Genomic DNA, 20057 nt, shown 5'->3' on the forward strand with positions numbered 1-20057 from the left:
ATGGCATTCAGTGAATAATGTCTTTTCCAGCAAATGCAGCTGTTGTAAAAAATTGGGTAGAGATTTTTATAAATTCTCACTCTGGTTTCTTTAATTGCCTTGTAGCCTGTTACACACACATGCAGAGTGTGCAATATTTACATGCCAGGTTGAAGTGATAAGAATACTTCCTATCAGGAGCCCATTTCACTGACTTACAGACATGTGCATGAAAACCAGAATGGTCAGGAGGTGGGGAGAGGCCGGGGGAAGGGGTCTCAGGGAGAGTTTTAGCTTTTTATTAACTATGACAGCCTCAGAATGTGTGAGTACCTTTCTTTGTATAAGCATCTAGACGGTGTGAGTTTAGCATCAAAAAATCCACTTATTTAAACCATAGATTTTCCCAACCTCTTCCCTTTCCTTCCAGTCTGTTCTGGACACTCTCCAGTTTGTGTAAATTCTTTCAAAATACCATAGCCCAAAGAGGTTCCCTTCCCTCAGAGGCCTCAGCAGCACCCAGCAGACCAGAGTAACAGACTGTGAGTGCTTGGGACACTCATAACACAAAAGAATTAGGTGTTTTTTCCCAATCAGTGTGGTTTGGTTTTGTTTTTTCATTCAAGCTGACATCCAGTATATCCTCTTTGTTGTCTCTTCTACCAGTTGCTTGTGAGTGTGTAAGTTCTTCACAAGTATGGTGTTTTCACTCACCTCTGTTAAACTTGATAAAATCAATTTTCAAAATGCTTTAACATCCCGATACAAACTGAAATGGCTGGGAGCCCCTCTTAGCCTGGCACCTTCCTCTGTTCAGTTACCGAAGGCATTAATGCAAACGCAGATTCACGCCGAATGACTGAGAAATCCTCCTGCGCAGCAGCGCGGCGGTGCGGAGGTCACTGCAGGGGATCCCGCATGATGCAGCGTGCTGGTAGGGTACCAGTTCTCCTGGTCTACCTTGCAGACATGACTGTGCTTTCCTAGAGCCCTTCCCGTCTGCACCCTGACCTTTCATATCCCAGCCTGCCTGAGATGGGTCTGAAAAGGAACTTGAAAGCAGTCTGGAAGCGATTTTCCTCACGCCTTGTTCAGAAACCTCTGCTATTCAGATTTTTCACTCTGCAGGGACAGGTCAATCGCTCTTCTCATCAACCTGATAGTTCTGTGCTGCAGTGCTCTGGCTTTTTATTAAGGTCCTCCCAGTCTGTGAAGACGAAAAAAATTATTTGTAATATTTTCTCTTAGATACTGGGAATGGTGAGTTGTACGTGTGGGGGTGTGACTGCAAACTAGTATCTGTATGTTAGATAGTCATGTGCCTTGGGTTCGTGTTAACTTCATTTTGCTGCCGTCTGAGCAGCGTACAGATGGAGAACGGTCTGCGAGATCATTTTTAGAGTAATGTTGTAGAATACTTAAAGTAAGATTCATTGTATCTCCATCTGAAATGCAGCCACACCAAATCCAAAGTTCCTTTCAACATTAAGACATTTGTGATGTTCCCCAGTGCTGCTGATAAATAACTTGGATGAGGTTGTTTACGAAACTAATGATCATGAACTCGGCATTGTTAATGATCTATAGATAGCAATGACGACATATTCATAGGAACTAATAGGAATAATACAAACTTAGGTGTTCTTTGATCTGTTTTGTCCTATTGCCAAAAGAAAGATGAAGCCTCAGCAGGTGTAAATATTCTCCCTCGTGGCAGAGACATTTCATTCTTGCCTTTATTTTCCATGGTATAACCTGCAGAGCTTGGCTTCACATTGCCCTTTAAAAATAACTTCTAGGTGATCTTATATCAATCTAAAACCCGTGAATGGCGCTGTGATTGATTTGCTGAAGACTGACATTCATCTATAATAGATTCAGAAGAGGAAAGAAGAATGCAAGTGTTCTCAATCTTTACTCCTCAACTCTTCCCTGAAAATCTCCAATGTGATTTTGAGGATAATTCTGCCTTTGAATCTGTTACTGTCAGGAGGGCTGAGTCAGTCCTTCATAGATTATTCACATATGACATCTTTAGACCTCTATTTGAGAACTTATATCCCAGTCACTACTTGAAAATGCCACTATGAGGGATTTTATATACATGGAGTGTCCACTGGGATGGTTTTTGTGTGTCGGATGTTTGAAAGTCCATCTGGTTTATTCACATGTGCTTGGTTCTATCAATCTACCTATACTACTATTATGGAGAAAATCAAATTTCCAGAGCAGGCAGTAGTTTTGAGGATTTCATAGTTAAAAAAAATGCTCCCCTTGGGTGTGATTGCCTTGTCAATACGCTGCTCTGCATATTGGAGCTGTAGGACACTAGCAGAAGGACATTAGAAGCATCTGCAGTTATTTTGAGGGATTTCAGACAATGGAGAACTCTTTTTGCTGGAGAAAGATGGATTTAATCTCCCTATCTTCCTGCAGTTCTCTTTGACGTATCAGTGAATAATCTGAGATGTTCTTCTGTGTGTCTGCCAGCACACAGCTACAGTGTGGTCTTTAGGTACCCAACTCCTGGACTGTGCTAAAGCACAGTATTAGTAGAACAAAAGTGTTCAACCTTTATGCACATATATATATTTATATTTGAGGGGATTATATTTATTTTGTATATATATGCACAGTGTAAATTGCCTGTCTAAGTGATCCTGGAGAAATATATTCAGGGAAGTCATTTATTGTGTTCACGTGCAATAGTTGGATCGTTGTAAACACCTTGATGGTGAGGAGGGTTGGGTTAGTTTATTAGTGTACACCCTAAAGGAAATAAGTAAACCTACATGGGAGAACAGGAATTTAAATATTTTAAATATACTTAGAAGTACTGAGCGAAGTTGAAACACATTTTGGTATTGACAGCCAGCCAGTAGGAGAGATTAATTTCTTTGGACCAAGCCCTGTGTTACTCTTGAGTATTATCATCTGATTCTTGGTCTCCCAAGCATGAAATAAAGGAAATATTTTGGTCTACGTGATGCTAAACAAATGAAGAGAGGACAGCTGCACTATTTGTTAACAGAACACCTAAGAACAGGGGTTTTGTTCTGGTTTTATGCTCCAGCTATTCTCCAAGCGAACAATTTGGTATGAGGTATCAGTGTCCCTGTGTATTCCTACATGTAGTGACAAAGGAAAATATCCTGTGACGAAGAGGAGTGGTATTGCTTCCATTTTATGTTGGAGAACTGAGACTTTGACTAGATAAAACTTGCCTTTCATTTCAGCCTGCAACAAAGTTGAAATTGAGAATCTCTGGAGCCACAGGCTATAGCTTTAATCTCCAGATAATTCTTTCTGTAATTTCAGGCATGATCTGTTCACCCTGAGCTTTCCTTTCCTCTGTCCTCTCTGTCGTTCTGGTTTTGGTTTTGATGCACAGCCGTTCTTTCCATGCTTACAAAGGAGTGGTTTGCCAGCCTGGTGACCTTGATTCTGTGGTGGAGGAGGAGGGAGACAAGAAGCTATAAACCTGCAGAATTTACTGGGGTTTTTGTTTTGTTTTACAGATGGTGGCTTTGGTGTATTGATCTCCATAGCTATACTGGGGGCAATGCTGTTCAGCTCGCTGCTTTGCAGCTTCGTAGTGGCATCACGTGAGCTTGCCTCAGGCATTTACGTTGATAATTAATTCATTAATGCCAAGAAAGGGTGGCAGTTTCTTGTTCTTAAAACTCCCACACAGCGTACCTCATGTTTGGAAATAAAGACTGGAGTCAAGGATCAGCAAAACACTAAAAAGTTCTAATGGGGAAAGCTATGGGAAGCATAACAAATCATCATGCCCTTGGTAATTCTGAAAGTTCAGTTGCCTCAACAAGCATGTTATAAGTACACGGAAAATAAAACGCCTGGCCTGCCTCTTCTAAACCGATATTCAAATATATGCATCAATGCCTTGGTTGAATATGGGGCAAGCAGTCATCACGTTAGATCTTTTAATTTTGTAGTATCTAATGAGGAATGAGATTATCAATCTATGCTCCTAGTATTATAAGCTTAATTATCTGTATTAATTAACATCTCCTATAATATACCTCAGGGATATTGTTCTCAAATCACTCAAGCTGGGTTTCTCCTGCATGACGTTCTGCCTTTTAATTTAGGCAAGAGTTTGAAGGCAGATGAGTGAGTTTCTTTCCTCTTAAAGATAAACCAGATCTGCTTTTCCTTTAACTGTATGTGAATGTGAGAGAAGGAAAATGAGTTTGGGTGAAAGACGTGGAATAATGGCAGCTGCGTAGATGAGCAGGATGTTTCTTATATCAAAAAGGAACCGAACAGAGATGCACGGTGTTCGCAGGCACTTAACCTCTTCTGTGTGTCCAAGCCCTCGTTTGCTGACCACTGTAAGCCTTGAGTGTTCACTTCCATGTCAGCTGAAGTCGATGAATTGGGGGGGTTAGATCATATGTGATGACTTCAGTGGTTCTTGAAGTTATCCTGGATCTTAGAAGTGCTTTGCCTGCAGGGTGACAACCATAAGTATCAGGAAGGAGTATTTAGTCTTCTGTGTATTGTGGCATAATCAATGGAGTGGGTGTTTCATGGGTTTTTTTAGTTCCCTCTGAAGAGTCAGGTGTTGGCCCTAAAAAATGAGCATAAGGGGCATTTGGGGTCAATTGTCTCATCTGGTACAAGAAATGCATTTTCTTTCTGGATCAGTGTTCTGTTCATCGAAAAGTCCTGCCCCTGAAAAGATCATAAAACTGCCTTTGCCCATTTATCAGCCACCAGAACCTCAGCCGTTCGGTGAGGCTGCATGATCTGCGGTGCCTTACGAACCACTCCCAGAGAGCTCTGGCAATAGGCGGAAATGGGAGGGGGAAGTCATAACATTTGCAGTCTGTTTTAATGATAATATTTTCACGATCAAATTACACACAGAGCCAATTCTTTTGTGTCAGGAAGCATTTTATTAGCTCTACGGTGAAGCTTTTGCTAACACTTTTTAGTGTTTATGAAGGCCTGAGGATACTGAGAGTGGGGGAGTGAATGTTTTTGCATAAATCTTTTGTGCTGGCCACATAAACTGTCAGATTAAATTCCAGCAATCAAAAGGTTAATGAAGTCTGAACTTTAAGCTGAGGCTCACGAATTGATGGCCATTTTCTCACATCAAGCTGTCAACCAGTAAGATTGAGGGAACAGGAGAAGGTACCCATGGTTGCCAGTTTGAAGGTTTCTTTGTCCAAGACATTTTGCTTCACAGCCCCCAGAGCGGAGACAGCCTTTCCCTGTTATCCCAGAATAAAAGGGTAATAGCGAACCATGGAGAAGATGTTAGAAATTAGGAACTCCTTTGAATTTCTGGAGGTGTGCTGCTGAGCCACCCTGTGCCCATGAGAGCCCTTGCACCAGACCCTTCAATGGGGTGGATGGTGCCTGACCACAGCTCCTCGGGGCAGAGCAGCCCCAGGAAAGAGCTTGGCTCTTTTTGCAGACCACAGAGGGTGATTTCCTTGATTGAAGCAGCTCCTTAAGGTACTTAAAAGGAGATGGGTTGAGTCCGGGCACAAGTGCTTGGCAAAGGTCCACCCCTCAGAAGCAGCGCACAGGCTGGATGCAGCCAGCAGTCCCTCCACCAGGAGCGAGGATGAGGGGTTCAGAGGGCCAGGGGGGTCTTCTCTGTGGCATGTGGCCACGTTTACGCTAGCAGGTGCCCCTCAATGCGTCTGTAATAACACAAAAATGCGATAAAAGGGCAGATGAGTAAGCTCTGCTTTGCTGGTGCGGACTAAGGCATTTCAGGATTTAATTATATTACAGGTATATAAATTCCGGAAACATGTTAATGCTCCCGTGATTAAAATTATAGAGGGCCTAATTGAAAAAGCATAAACCGAATTGAAGAATTCCTAATTATAGTTTGCTTTGAGGTGTTAATTTCCGCCATAATGAATGCATAATTTCTTGGAACTAGAAAAAGGGGGTTGCTGCACCGCTGTGTGGGCTGCAGATGGAATGAAGGGATTGTCATAAATGCAGCCAGACAATTCCAGAGGATAAACCTCTGCAGCCATGATGCTCTTCTGCCTCTCTGTAATTTCAGTTCTCCTTGCACAGCACTTTTCCAAAGCAAAAGGCAGAGCTGGGAGAGGTGGTGAGGATTTGCTTACTGTGCAAGAGGAAGGGGAAATCGGACTGGTTTAGCTAAAAGGAGTCGTGGCGCAAAGGGGGAGGGTGAGGAGTGAGACAGAGCATGTGGCATATGGAGTCGGTGATCTTAGAGGTCTCTTCCAACCAGAGCAGTTCTGTGGTTCTGTGATTTCTAGTGGAAGGGCCAAACAGCCAAACAGAAGAGGGAATGCCAGCTTCCCTCGTCACCCGCCCTGACAGATCCCAAAGTACTGCAGGAGCTGATGGTGATGCAGGTTGAGCGTTCTTCCTGCCGGAGGATACACCCTATATTTAATGTTTTCTCATGTATTAAAAATACACTTAGTTTTGAAGGGAGTTGGTAAACTCTGGGGTTATCAGGTAAATTTCCTAGTGTTTCAATCTGCCCCATTCCCACCATGATGGACTACAAGGTGTTCACAGATGATAACAGACAAACTGCGAGTTGATGCAGAGAAGTCCTTGCCCTCAGGACTTTCCTTTTTCCCTTTCTCCGTCCTCAGTTTTCCTTCGTTCTGGGGCAGATGTTGTAGTGACGACACCATTTTTAAGACCTCTCCCACACAAAGGGTCCAGAATCTGGCTTCAGATGCTGAAAATCTGTGTTACCCTCACCTCACTCATGGAGCTCATCTTTTCCATTGTACAGTGATGTTACCTGGCCAGATGGGCCTTGTAATGAAGTTTCTCCTAAGGTTAGAAACAGAGCAGGTTCCCCCTTTTCAGCTGGGGTTTTTTCTAGCCTTTTAATTAAACAAACAAGTGAACAAAAAAACAAACAAACCCTGAAACAGACACAAAACCAACAAAAATATTTTTCTAGTGTTCTCTCTTAAAAAAGATACCAGATTCTCATGTGCAGGTTTTCCATCCACAGTCTAGTAGCTATGGTTGTTGAAAAGGGAGAGAAAGCTTTGAAATCCAAACTAGATTATTTCTGCATCTAAATGGGCCTAATTTCATGGGAGCCGTTGGAAATACCCAAATTAATTCCGACTGAGAAAATACGCGACTATACCCGGGCCCTTGTCCAAGCCACCGCTGCTATGAAGGATGTGGCAGAAGGAATTGGACAGTCCCAGGAAGAGTGTGCCATAGTCTCCTTGTCCTGCAGGTTGTTCAAGAACCACTTTGGCTCTTCTCATCCTTTAAACTTCCTTCTGGTCTAAACCCAGCAATGACCGAGGAGGATGACGAGACCTCAGTCAGCGATGCCTGTTTAATGCTGAGCGACGTTAACAAAAAAGGGGTTGGTGGTTTTTTGTAGATCAAACAGATGGCAGGTGGCTCAGGAGGGAAAAAACACCTCCAAAGCCACAAACATTAGTGCCTGCTGCAGTGAAAGCCGTGTCTGTCTGCACTCGTTATCTTTAATCTGCCAGCACAAACTGACGTTGAATTGGAGAGATAGAGACTGGGACAGATCCACGGGGGAGCAGCAGTTATTACGTCTAATCTGTGTTGCAAGCCAGGTCAGGCTTATGGAGATGGCTGAGATAATGGAACACAGAGCTTTGAAATGCCCTCTGGTCCTTTATTTCTTTTTTCTCTGTTTTTTTAAAAAATTATTTCCAAGAAGATTAAACTGGGAGAGTTTAAAGCATTTAGAAGAATGATGCATATTTAGCACAAGGCAATAGATGCAGTAGCGGTGTTCTGGTGGTCTGGGGATGGAAAGGAGGTAATTTTGTGAGTGTGGATGGCGTCTTTTATTAGACCCGATGATGCAGCTGGGAAAAATCGGCTTTTAAGCAAACAAATCCTTATTTTTGGTCAGTAAATAGTGACCGTCAATGTGGTTGTCTTTTTGACAACTCCTCATGCTCTGTGCGTGTGACGTTTGTTTGCCATGCACAGACGCTGCGGCAATGATCAGAGTTGCACAGACTATGTGGGAACATTTGCATTTGATTTATCTCTCCTTCCTTGGAAAGACGTGGTCACTCGTGCGAGAGTAATGGCGAGTGGAACATCATAAGGTGGGAATTAATTTATTTTAATACGTGTATTTATGTATAGAAACATGAGTATGTGCCTACACAGATATTGAGATGAGCACACGTCCGTTAGTTTAAACTATCAAGACCTGCTTATGGGCACAACATTGTTACTGGAAGTGGCAGTCCGTGGAGTTTCGACAGTCTGTGGTGTCTCTTGAATGATGCAGTTTTAAGAGACGATCTCCAGAACCCCTCTCCTTCCCACCTCCTCCCTCATCTCTGCAGGGCACGTCTCAAGTGATGGTGAGAAGTAGGTTTTTATTTTTTTTTATTTTGCCTTTTGGGAAGACTTTGTGTTGTGGAAACTTCAGTCTCTGTTAGACAGGATGTAGTGGCTGGTGGAAGTAGGAATATCGGACAAGAATCTGGGGGGTTGTTTTCATAGAACAGATAGAGTGTGATACTGGACAAGTCACTCGCTGCACTTTCTCCATGCCACTGTTGATGGCACTGCAGCGACGGGGTAATGTCAGATTGTACCTCAAAGGTCCGTCAGGCTACGAGTCTACCTGCCTGGGACCAAGTGAGACTGCATTCAACGTTCCCTTATCACCTCTTTTTATTACAAAAACCAACCCACCAACCAAAAAAAACAAACCACCACCACCTATACACCCCAAACCTGTTAAAATGAAAATAGACTCTTCATGGTTTAGTCAGTTATGGGAATTTTATGTGATGCTGCAGTACAACTGCAAAGACGTTTCAGACAAAGAATTCTGGCCGAACCTAATGGTCAACAGAGTGATACTGGCAGGATGGTTTTCTACAAATACAAATATTTTATTTGCTTTATCTTTTTTTTAAGCTTGACACAGTGCACAATTCCTTAAACAGACACCACCACCTGTCCCCCAGGAGCTCACCACAGTCGCTGGTACTGACTGGGGAGAACAAGGGCCCGTATCTCCTTTCTGTACAGTCTTTAAACTTCCTTACTTCTTCTAGAGCCCATTTCAATCACTATAGAAATTCAATAAAGCTTGAAATTCGAGCGATAAAAGAATGCCCATGTGAAAACTCCGACTCCAAGTGGTATTATCCAAGTGTGAAATCGCTACCCTTTGTTTCAGGAGTTTCAGGGTACACCGTGTCTTGGTAGTAAATCCAGACCGCTGAACGGAATGGGAGAGAGAAGAAAATGTGATGAGACTCTCTTCCCAGCCAGCCTTCCTGATTAAATGGATTACGTTATTATTGGCTCTATCTCAGCAGGTTTTTTTCATCGCAATGGCAGTAATTACCATCTCTTCTTTCCATGCCATTTTTACAAATTTGGCTGAATTTGGATATTTTGTTGGTATTCTTCAACTTCAGTGAATGTAGCACAAGAGTTGTTTAATTGAAATGAGTGTTAAAAGAACACTCAAAAGAACACACAAAAATAACTTCACGATGAAGGATCTGGTGTGAATAACTTTGCAATGTGAGAGACTATTTCCTTGAGCACCAGCCCTATTATAAGCTTTATTTTGATGAATGCTTTGCAGATGCGAACAAGCTGATTGATGACAGTGCAGCCCAATATTTGTAATGGGCTAGTTTTTGAAATAGCCAAGAATATTCCAGAAGATGACGTTGCAGAGCAATCTCTTTTTTCCCCTATTTTCTGCATAAAAATATTTGTTGAAAGCTAACCTTACCTTGAGTGTATTGTATTCTGCACAGAGCTGTTCCAAAGCGTAGTGGGAACAGTAGCAATCCTTAATTGATTTTAATGGGTTTCGAATCAGTTCTTAAAGAGGCAGAAAATTGCAAAACAGTGCGCTGGGTCCTGTCTGTTACCTCCTGGCTGTGAAACGCAGTTCGTTACGTTCTGTAGATTAGTTTCAGAGCTTGTGATTAAAGGTGCTATTGAAGATATGAAGGGTGACATTTGAGAAGACGTGAAGCAGATACCTCGGTTCTCAGGAATATATTACCACCTGATTGAACCCAGCAAACTTTCGGAGTTTGGAAGCTGTATGTGGAGTTAATTCGGAATGCCTGAACATTTGATTCCAGGGCTGCAGGAGGAGCCGGGTGAGGAAATACTCACTGTTATGGCCAAAGGAAAGTGGTACTGTAGATGCAGCGTGTGGTCAGAACAGCCAGGTCTCAGCATCAGCCTTTATGGCAGTTATCCATTTAGTTCTTGTGAATTTTGGTAGAATTTATGTTATGTAAGTCTTTCTTAGAGTTTAGAGGGTTTGGGTTGAGTTTTTTACCAATCCCTTCTATGCAAGTTGCTGGGAGGGCTGGGGGCACTCTGTGAGAAGGATCTCATTTATGGTTTAATTTCACAGATTTTCAGAGTGAGCTTTACAGAATACTGCTAGATTTTTATAGGGTATTTCTAGCTTCCATCCTTGTTATATTTCCTCAAATTTCCCGTTATTTTATTTCGTAGTGGCATAATTCAGGCTTTTATTTAGATAACTTTAAGAATAGAAAATAAAGATGTTGATGCTACTCTTCTGCCTCAGTTTGCGTCACTGAACACAGCTTGGCCGTAAAACAAACATATGCACATTCAATAGCTCATCTGAATTCTAAATGTGGTGTCAGGCAGCACATCAAACCCTCTCCCATTCCAGCATCTTGGGAGTTGACTCCTTGCTGTCAAAATAAAGGCAATGAACTTTCACGGATATATACAAATATATTAACATTGGCTAAAATTGAATGGGATCGTAATTAAATGGAAAACCAGATGATTAAAAAAAAGTGTTATCTGTAGCCTGGATTCTGTGACTTAACTGTTAGCTTAAAATCAGACCTGCCATGTTTAAATAATACCCAGGGGAACTGGGCTGAGGGTGGACTTGCAGTGGGCAGGGCTGGTGTTTGACAACTGAAGTTCCATCTGATTTTTGAGTTGGCGGCAGAGCTCGGCAGTAGGAAATCAGCTCTTGGTATTCAAGGTCTCTGTGTGATCTTGGAGAGGATACGGGCCAGTACGCTGACAATGTGCTTACAGCCTTAACAGCAGCTGCTTGAAACATTTGTGGTGTTCATAGGAGAAAATAAGCTGAGCTGGTTGTTGGTCCATCTAATTATCATCCCTTTGACTCTGTTCTTCTGCACCCGATGCCTTTTACTCACTTCTTTGCAGCATTAACCCTCGCGGCTTGGTCAGATAGTATTTGGGTTTGATTTTCGTGTTTTGGGATCACCTTTTCAGCAGTGCTGAATTTGTTAATTCCACAGAATAGGTGCAACAGTGGAAATCCAATATCCAGCTCCGTTGCTACCTCCCACGTGCCTTCAGACTGAAATGACACAGCCTTTAGAGGATGCAAATCTTCTCCATCCTTACTTCATTTCCCTTTTTGTCCTTCAGTCTTCAAATTAAAATAACTATTAATAAGGAAACCTCTACACTTTCGTAACATCTTATTTCCTGTAGCCTATCAAACAGTTACTCTGAAAGTAATGTCTTCATCTGAGCTGCAGTTGAGAAGTCCCTGTTCTCTGTAGGGTGAACTGCAGAAACTGCTCACAATAATCTGTTGAAAAATGCACTGCAAGAGCAGGCTGTACTAATTGCCACTTATTTTTGTTCCCCGAGAGAAAATATTATTGGAAATAATATATAGCTGATAATATATTTATGGGTTGAATATTAAAATTAAATGAAAAATATATGAAATTGTCATATGATACGTTTAAGAAAATTTAGTACCAAGATTGGTCCAGAGGGAGTAGTGAGCTGCAGAAGTATTGATTCTTTTAAGCTTCAGTAAGTCAGGTGAGGGGATCACTGTAAGGTTACAAAGAAATAACATTCCTTTTCATACCCTCCCATTAGCAGGGATATCGTGACGATTTCCCCTTGTTGGTGAGTACCGTGTCAGGATACCAGAGTGCACCGAGCAGTTGTTGAGGGCTTTATGGAAAGCTCTGACTCAGCTTTTCCCCTCCACATTCACACACATCCTACACCCAGATCTTGAGTCTGGTCTAAACACACGGCCACGTTTGTGGAGAAGCGCTTCCTCGGTCCATCCTCAAAACTATGCAGCAACCAGCACAAAAAGAAATCAGGAGCAGAGGAAGGAGAAATCTAACAGCGCTTGGAGAGGTCTCAGTCGCACAGAACGGGCACTGATTTGGGATGTTGATTATCTGCACTTGTGCTTCCACACTGAATAGAGAACTCATCATTTAAAAGATTACCTTGTAGATGATGATAAGAGCACATTTTCTTCCTCTGCAGACAACATTTGTGCTGCAGCGACCATTATGGCTGGTGCTTTTATCAGTGATTTAGAATGGAGCTGTCAAAAACTTTAAAAAGCTTCTATTAAAGTAATGTGGATTTATCTGAGACCTGTGAAATTTATCGAGGAGCCCTGTTTTCGTGTCCTTTTCTCTAAGAGCATGCGGCTGCATCACAGGGCAGTCAGCTCCCCAGCCTTCTGGGAAGGCAGGCGTTCGGATAGCGGGCCAGCTTTGAACATCCCTGCAGAGCTCTCTGCAGAGCGGAGCTCGTGGGGGTTTGGAAACGGGTCCTTCCCTGCCGTTCATGGGGACGGCAGTGTCCCTTGCCTGCAGTGAGCTGGGGAGCAGTAGCTTAGCACTAGGAACACAAGAGCCCTGCAGCGTGCACGTGTGGGGGCTTGACTGCACTGTTTGCAAAGGTGGCCAAATGTTCAAATCGAAGAGTAGTGGTTAGTTGTACTGCATCGTCCTTCAGTTTATTGGTGCTGAAGCTGTTACATAAGGTTGGGAGTTCTAGTGCTCTGCTCTTGTTGTCTCTTTTAATATAATTTCCATGTGTGGCACTGAAACTTTCTTCTGTCCAGCTGGGCATTTGCGACTGATGAATCGATTCCTGCCATGACCAGAGTGTTCACTGACAGGGGTGGAAGCTTGAGGTGGGGAGATCCATGTTACTGCCTCCCTAGCAGCCAGAATGAGAGCTCTTGGAACCCTTTGGAGATCTCCTCCCTATTTCTATTGCCCACGCATTGTTTCTTTTCCGCTAGCACTTCTTTTCAGAAAACTCCTCCTCCTTTCCCTCGTAATGTCACTGCTGTGTATTACAGAATTGTCACTTGTAACAACCTGTAGTAATGCAAACGGTTATGAGAGCATCTTAGTGCTGATGGTAGCAGGTGTGGAAGCACTTGATGGGCCTTCCAGCACTTCACTGGTTAATGCAAAGAGGTTGATGTCTGAAAATGCCCTAAAGGCAGTCAGGAAAATTCTGCTCTTGGGTAGAAACAAAACACGAGGAAAAAAGCATAGTCAAAAAAACCAGAAGTACCACTCTGTGAGCTAGCTCAGAGTGAACTGGGAGTCCTGCACTTCTGGAGGGATCAGACAGAACAAAGCACTGGGATCAAAATAGCAGGAGGTGAGACCCAAAGTAATCACCCAATAGGGAAACAATTTCTCAGGGTGATAATCTTCAGAGTAATCTTTGAAATCAGCCGTGCTCTCAGCCACTTGACCACTCCTTTGAGTGACCACTTGACGACTACCAGATAACTGAGCCTTAGAGAAGGGAGTGAGGCTGCAGGATGACGGTCACCAAGTCAAGCAGATGAAGCACTCAGAAATGAACGTGCTGGGTCAGCTGGCATGAGCTGGGGCATAAAGGAAAAAACTGCCAAGAAAGCAGCGAGTCTCTGGTGCTGAGTGTCGCCAGAGCAGGGTTAGGAGACAAAGGGAGCAGTGACAGCAGCGCTGGCTCAGATACCTGTTTCATAGAAAAGGAGACAGTTTTTGGGCAGGAGGGGCGTTTTCCGAAGTGCTAACGGCTGCAGTCCCGGCGTCTGGCGGGTGCTCCCGCTGCATCAGCAAACGCTGGTAGCTGCGTGCATGAGGACAACTTCAGTACCAAGTAATTTATAAATCAGTCATACTTGTGAAGAGTAGCCACTTTTGTGTCTAGCAGCGGGAGCCAAACGATTTCCAAGTGATTCACTTGGCCACCTCATGGTTACAGTGAGTGTGCCAGGTTCCTGCGGTATCAGTGATCTCAAAAGCAGGAGCTGGGGTTTGTTTTGCTCCTGCTTGTTGAAGGTGTCAGAACTTTGCTTCCCACAGGAGCATTGATGAGCTATTGCTATGCTAGAAATTTTTGAGGCCAATTGTTCTGCAACAACGAGCCTGTGGTAAGCCAGGAGAATCTTTTAATCGATCTCCCCTGTCTACCTAAACAAAGGCAGGTGAGGGCAGCACACCAGAATATCCTGACAAAAAGCAGAATGGCTGCAGCGGTGTCTCTTTGTCAGTGGGTGAGTGGTGTTAAGCAGACAGTAAACCTGCCTCAGCTGTAGCAGCAGTGAACTGAAGGGCTTTGTTAACTGCCTGAGGGGGGAAAAAAAAAGCAGAGTATATTTGAATGCCTTGCAACCTCTTTGAGCCTGAAATAGTGAGCTAGAAATAACGAGATTGCTATTACGTATCATAGAGGCCAGAAGCTTAGCAGGAATCGAAAAGGATTAACATTTCATGGAGCTGGAAAGAATATGAAGAGGAGTTGTTTCCTGAAACAAAAGTGAATTGGGAGAGCTATAAAGCCACTGCTCAGTATATAAACCAGCCTTCTAGTGGTGGAAGGTAGGAGGAGACTTGCCACCAGCAATTAATGTTAGAGAACTCTACGATCCAGGATACCCATAAAAAGAGATGGGAGGGAGGGCGGGCCAAAAAATATTAAGTTTTTAGAAGATGTGAGAATCTTTTTGATCTAAACTGAGGTTTGCACCCTGAAACTGTTTCAAAAGGGATCTGACAGCATTGCCACCTGCTAGTGCTCTTCTCTCCTGCAGTCGCTGTTCGGCCCAAGCAAACAGCTTCTGTTTCACCTTGATGGCCGAAGAAGAAAGCTTCTGCTTTCTGATACTCGGTACATTAAGAGTTCATTGCAGACTGGGTATTTTATTAGTTACTCCTTTTCCCAAAGAGTGACGTGATGATTGAAATCTCATCTCATTTTCACCAAGGTTTATCTTGATTAACTCAACTAAATCAGCAGAGCAAGTCATTGGTTCTTGCCCGCACAGTAACTTTCAGTGGCCGCTGCCACTATGACTGGTGTGCCAAGAGCTGTGGTTGCTATGAGGCCCTCGCTGTGTGTTTCTTACTTCACTTTACTCCTTTTCTTTCACTACTGGATAAACTCTGATATTTAAGGCTCTTGGGGCTCTAATCTCACCTTCCTCTCTCCCTCCTAGTGTCTACCAACTTGTTGTCAAGGAGGAGAAGCTGCAGAAAGCACGGAGAGCTGCAGACATCATTGAATGCTTCTCTGTCCCAGTGAGCTACAAGAACGCTTCCAGTCTTGACTCACCACACTACTTTGCAGCCGAGCTGAAACCCATCAACCTGCCCGTCACGCAGCCATTCACGGTGGGCGACAACAAAACCTACAATGGCTACTGGAATGCTCCACTTTCTCCCCTGAAAAGCTACAGCATATACTTCCAGGCTCTTAGCAAGGCAAATGGCGTAAGTGCAGAGCAAATTGAACACATATGACCACCTGTGTCTATCCTTCTCATCTTTCTCCTTCCTCCTCCATTGGATAGCAGTTTGATTCTTCCTTATTATTACCCTTTTACAGAAATTTGATGAAAATTAAACCTGCCATTACTTGTCCTTCACTCAACCCTCTCTCTGAGAAGCCTGTTGGGGAGCCAGACTCTGTAAAGCCACATGTTGGCATGTGATGTACAAAATTAATTGCTTAGAATTTAGAATTTTTTTTCCTTTCATACGCATGAATGTTGTAGTAGGGGCTACTGAGCTTTTAAAAGATGTCACTACAGTATCCGGATAGTCTCCAGTTCACAGTGTTTGTGATTTTGGAGAAGACGTGAGGGGAGAACTACCCAAACTCTGTGAAGTTGGATTACCTTGTACCTTGCATTTGATCCCATCATAATGCAGCACTTAGGGGTGGAAGTTGCAGTTCGAGGAGGTCATACTGCAGAGGTGACTATGCTACTCCTGAATGTCCTGGACTCTGTTTTTACATATACTTACTCTGGGATATTAAGTGTAAAATGGAGACTGCACAGGAAACGCAGTCTCAGACTCGAATGACACACGTATAATGCCCCAACAGATCCCATCACAGGAAAGGAAAGGCGCTTTTTACCTCTTCTGTTCCAGCCTAGGGTAGTTTGTGACCTTCTATCGCTCCTCTTTCAGGTCATTTCAGTTAACAGTGTACAGATCTAGTCTGAGCAGTCAGTCATCTTCCTCCCATTTAACGCCTCTAATTGTTTGTCATTATCACATAACACGCCACAATTAGATGTTCCGGCCTTACGAAGAGTCTTAGAGCATTAATGTGGCATCGAGAAGTTGGGTAGCAGAGTCTGTTATTAGCACATTTGCCAGTGCTTTCATGAATCTAACTAATATAGATAAATTCTCTAAGAATCACCTCTGAAAGAGCAAAATTAGAAAAATAAATCAACAGTGAGTGGTGTGGGCGTTGGTCTCCACTTGGGATCGTGTCTTTTACACCCAAAAAGTAGCCGCACGTCACAGAGGACTGTACGTTCTTGAACAGTCTAGCAACGCCAATGAACGTTCACAACATAACGTGGTGCTTTACTACCTTCATTTCTCACCGTTCTCCCGCAGGGTTTCTGCTGGGTGGCTGACATGCACAAATCTCTTCAGCACTGTGCTGTTTGTCACCTGGGTTTCCTTTCTAGTCGATAGTTTCCTTCCAGCGCTACTCAATTAATTCAATTTTGGATTTGGCTTTATAAAGGAAATTGTGAAATATATCTATATGTCTGTCTAGTTAGTTCCCCCTCGTGTGATAGTTAATTGCTAGCGAATGGATCCCCAGGGAAGAAGAAACTTTATTTGCTTAAGTACAATATAATACGCCATAAATGGGTTGTATGAATGGAAACGTAGGTGTCCCTTGACATTCTGGATTAAGGCAGCATAATGTGTGGTTCCTGCTTTCCCTGGATCCCTGAGGCTGGCAGGTTGCAGCACTCTCTCTACATACGAGGTGATAAGGACTTGAAAAAAGGGTGACTTGCATCTAGTAGGAACACTTTTAAGGACTTTTTAAGCTTAAATTAATCCAGAGAGTCTGTACGCAGCACTACACGGTTTACAAGGGCTTGAGGAGGATCCTGGAAGACAGAGCAAACTCCTGTTTACAAGCAACTGCTCATGTGTTAATAATTTATATGGGCACAGTATATGCTTATACATCCTCCAAGTGTGTGCTAGGGGGAAAAATATAGAGGAAATGTCCAACAGTGGAATATGGATCTTCCGAGCAGCAGCTGTGAGACTTCCTGTTACTTGATGAAGTCCTTAAGCCCCACATTTCAAACATGAGGGTCTGGTGTGCATCCAGTTTTTGCAGCTCTAAAGAAAAGGTTTTACTTCATTCCCGGAACTGTTTACAGGTATAATTTGTAACTTAGAGTTCTGGGTCTTCACTGATGTCTATAACCTGAGCAGCTTTGACTGGTCTTCATAAAGCCTACTAATAATTACGGCATTTTTGATAATGTGTGTCTGCAAAAATTCTGAAACAGTAACAATTTAGCACAATTAAAATACAGCCTTATGTTCCCCTGCACATGAGAAACTTAAGAGAACATTGCCACTCATTTTTTAATTAGGGTGTTCTATAGTTTCATTAATCACTGACAGCTGGGGAATGATGAAATCTCTTTCCACACCTGGAACCTGCAATGAGAAACCTCCGTGCAGTGAACCAAAACATCTTCCTTTGGAAATGTGGGGCTCTGGGGAGAGCTTAGTTTGAAGAAACATTCTGTATTTGGTCAAAAAGCGTGAGGAGGAGGAGGTAGAAGTGCTACAGGAGTTCTGCATTGTTCCAGCTCCTCCCTGGGTGGAGGGTGGTGCTCATTTGGTGTTCTCGTCTGCTCCGCAGCCATTAGCTGTGATTGTTACAGTGAAAGGAACATAATTAACAGCTGGGTGCAAAACAAGTCTGGCAAATTGCTGCGAAATCAGATCACGAGCTTTTCTGCCTTCCTTTGTGCAATGTTGTACTTGTTGGAGAGGTTGAACGAGAGCGCTGTCGCTGGCTGAATTCTTTTCTGTGGACAGTTACATGAAGTTTGGTCAACATGGAGTTGCTTCCAGACAGGGGTCTAAACAGAACATGTGTGCAACAGAAGGGTTTCAGCTTTGTTAGACAAAACGCTTCCAAGTTGTGTGAATTTCCCTCCTAGGGCCTGTGGAAAGCCAGATGCTGAGCTGAAACATGTCAGAGTTGGAAGTAAGAGGGGACAAAAGAGAAAAAGGAAGCAGAAGCTCCAGGCTTTGTAACTGTGGGGATGAGAAGCGCTGTTAGTTACTGTTGAATTGTTAGGAGGAGTTAGCACAAGGACTGACACAGGAAGGACAGACAACTGGCTTGGCTCTCCTCTGGCAGGTTCTCCACATGCGCCTTCGCAGCCATCCAGGTAGTTAACGGCTGTTCGCTGGTTGTCCTGGTGCCACCTGCTACAGATGGCTGCCTGACAGAGCATGAAGTTCTCCTTGTCTGAAAAACCTCCCCGAGCTCAGCAGTGTTTACCCCTCTGAAAGGTGAGGCCAGGGCGTAACACCGTGTTACTCCTGTCCTCTCCTATCCTTCTACTGACTGAGTAGTCAGAGTTAGATGTTGCAGGTTTTATTGCCCCCGGGTTCTTTATCTGGGTTGTTGTAGGTGACAGTCTCCGGTTAGTGATCCAAGAACATTCTGAAATGGGGAGAATTCTTTGGCTGCCGTGTGAAACCTGCCAGCATTTTTTAGCAGCTCAGAAACCAGAGCTTCCTAAAAATCCTCCCTGGAATTGTGTTTTCCTACAGTGAGTTAAAATGATATCTGTAATGCCAAAGTGGCAAACAATAAGTCTTGGCCATCTCTCCTCTAAATGGGAGGTGAGGCAGGAGCCTTTGGAAGGCAGCTGGAGATGCTGGTGGGGTGGGGATGCTGCCAGCTGCTCCTGCAGCCTGGTGCTCCAACAGGTGAATGATGTTTTCAGGCCAGAATTGTGAAAAGTAGCACCACAGGAATCAATGCGAATATTATTTTTGAGGGGAAGATAGACTCTACAGAGATTTTTATTGATTTTTTTTTCCCTCTCTCTGTTCTAATGACTTGTACTACATGCACAATCGGGCAGTTCATTATTATCAGGGGACTTCAGGCTGGATTTCTAGATGGCGACAGGTCTACTCACAGCGCACCACGTTCTTCTGGTCTAATGACTTGTACTACATGCACAATCGGGCAGTTCATTATTATCAGGGGACTTCAGGCTGGATTTCTAGATGGCAACAGGTCTACTCACAGCGCACCACGTTCTTCTGGGTCATTTTGGAGGTATGGATAGAGCTGCCAGTAGAGAGGTGGCATTCATCCCTGTGGAGACGGCCCGTGAAAAAACCTGTGAGGTCCTTTGGTTCAGCACCAGCCGTGTTCTGAAAAATGAAGTGGCACCAAGGCTGCCTGCATTGATTCTCTGAACTATTGAACAGCTCTGAGGAGCTCTGTGTTTGGTAGGATTTCAGATGTATGTTTTTGTTCGCTTCTATTTACTCCTCCTTAAACTGATTTGGGAGCTGCTGGGGCAGAAATAAAGCAGCTGTAGAAGCACTTCACTCTGTAATCCCCTGTTTCCACATCGCCTTGGCCATCTTGGGCCAGAATATGTGGAGTGTTTTCTGGAGAGTAAATAAAATCCTCCTTCAGTCTACCTCACATTTGAGAGATGGAGATATGGGTATTCAATAATTAACTGTACATCACTAAAATAACTTTCTGTTGAAATAATAACAGCCCTAACAACTTGGTTAAACCTTCCTTCTCCAGACAACACAGATAGAACGAAACAGCTGATAATTGGAAAGGCAATACTAGGTTTTGTTCAGTCACTCGGAGAACCAGCAGTTGCCTTCAGCTGGCAATAGAAATTACAGGGGAGAGCATTGTCCCTGCGCAGATCCCTACAC

General features: G+C 43.5%; 1 protein-coding gene across 1 annotated transcript in view; it reads left to right on the forward strand.

Annotated features, from left to right (window-relative positions):
- The window catches only part of LOC104501112 (receptor-type tyrosine-protein phosphatase T), a 148590-nt gene that overhangs the window by 41073 nt on the left and 87460 nt on the right, over positions 1-20057 (forward strand). The window contains exon 6 of the mRNA XM_010144867.1: positions 15278-15551. Coding sequence (XP_010143169.1) covers positions 15278-15551 — 274 coding nt within the window. The remainder of the gene's footprint in view (positions 1-15277; positions 15552-20057) is intronic.

Source organism: Buceros rhinoceros, unplaced genomic scaffold (assembly GCF_000710305.1).
Source record: "Buceros rhinoceros silvestris isolate BGI_N320 unplaced genomic scaffold, ASM71030v1 scaffold1071, whole genome shotgun sequence".
In the NCBI taxonomy this organism is placed as follows: Eukaryota; Metazoa; Chordata; class Aves; order Bucerotiformes; family Bucerotidae; genus Buceros; species Buceros rhinoceros.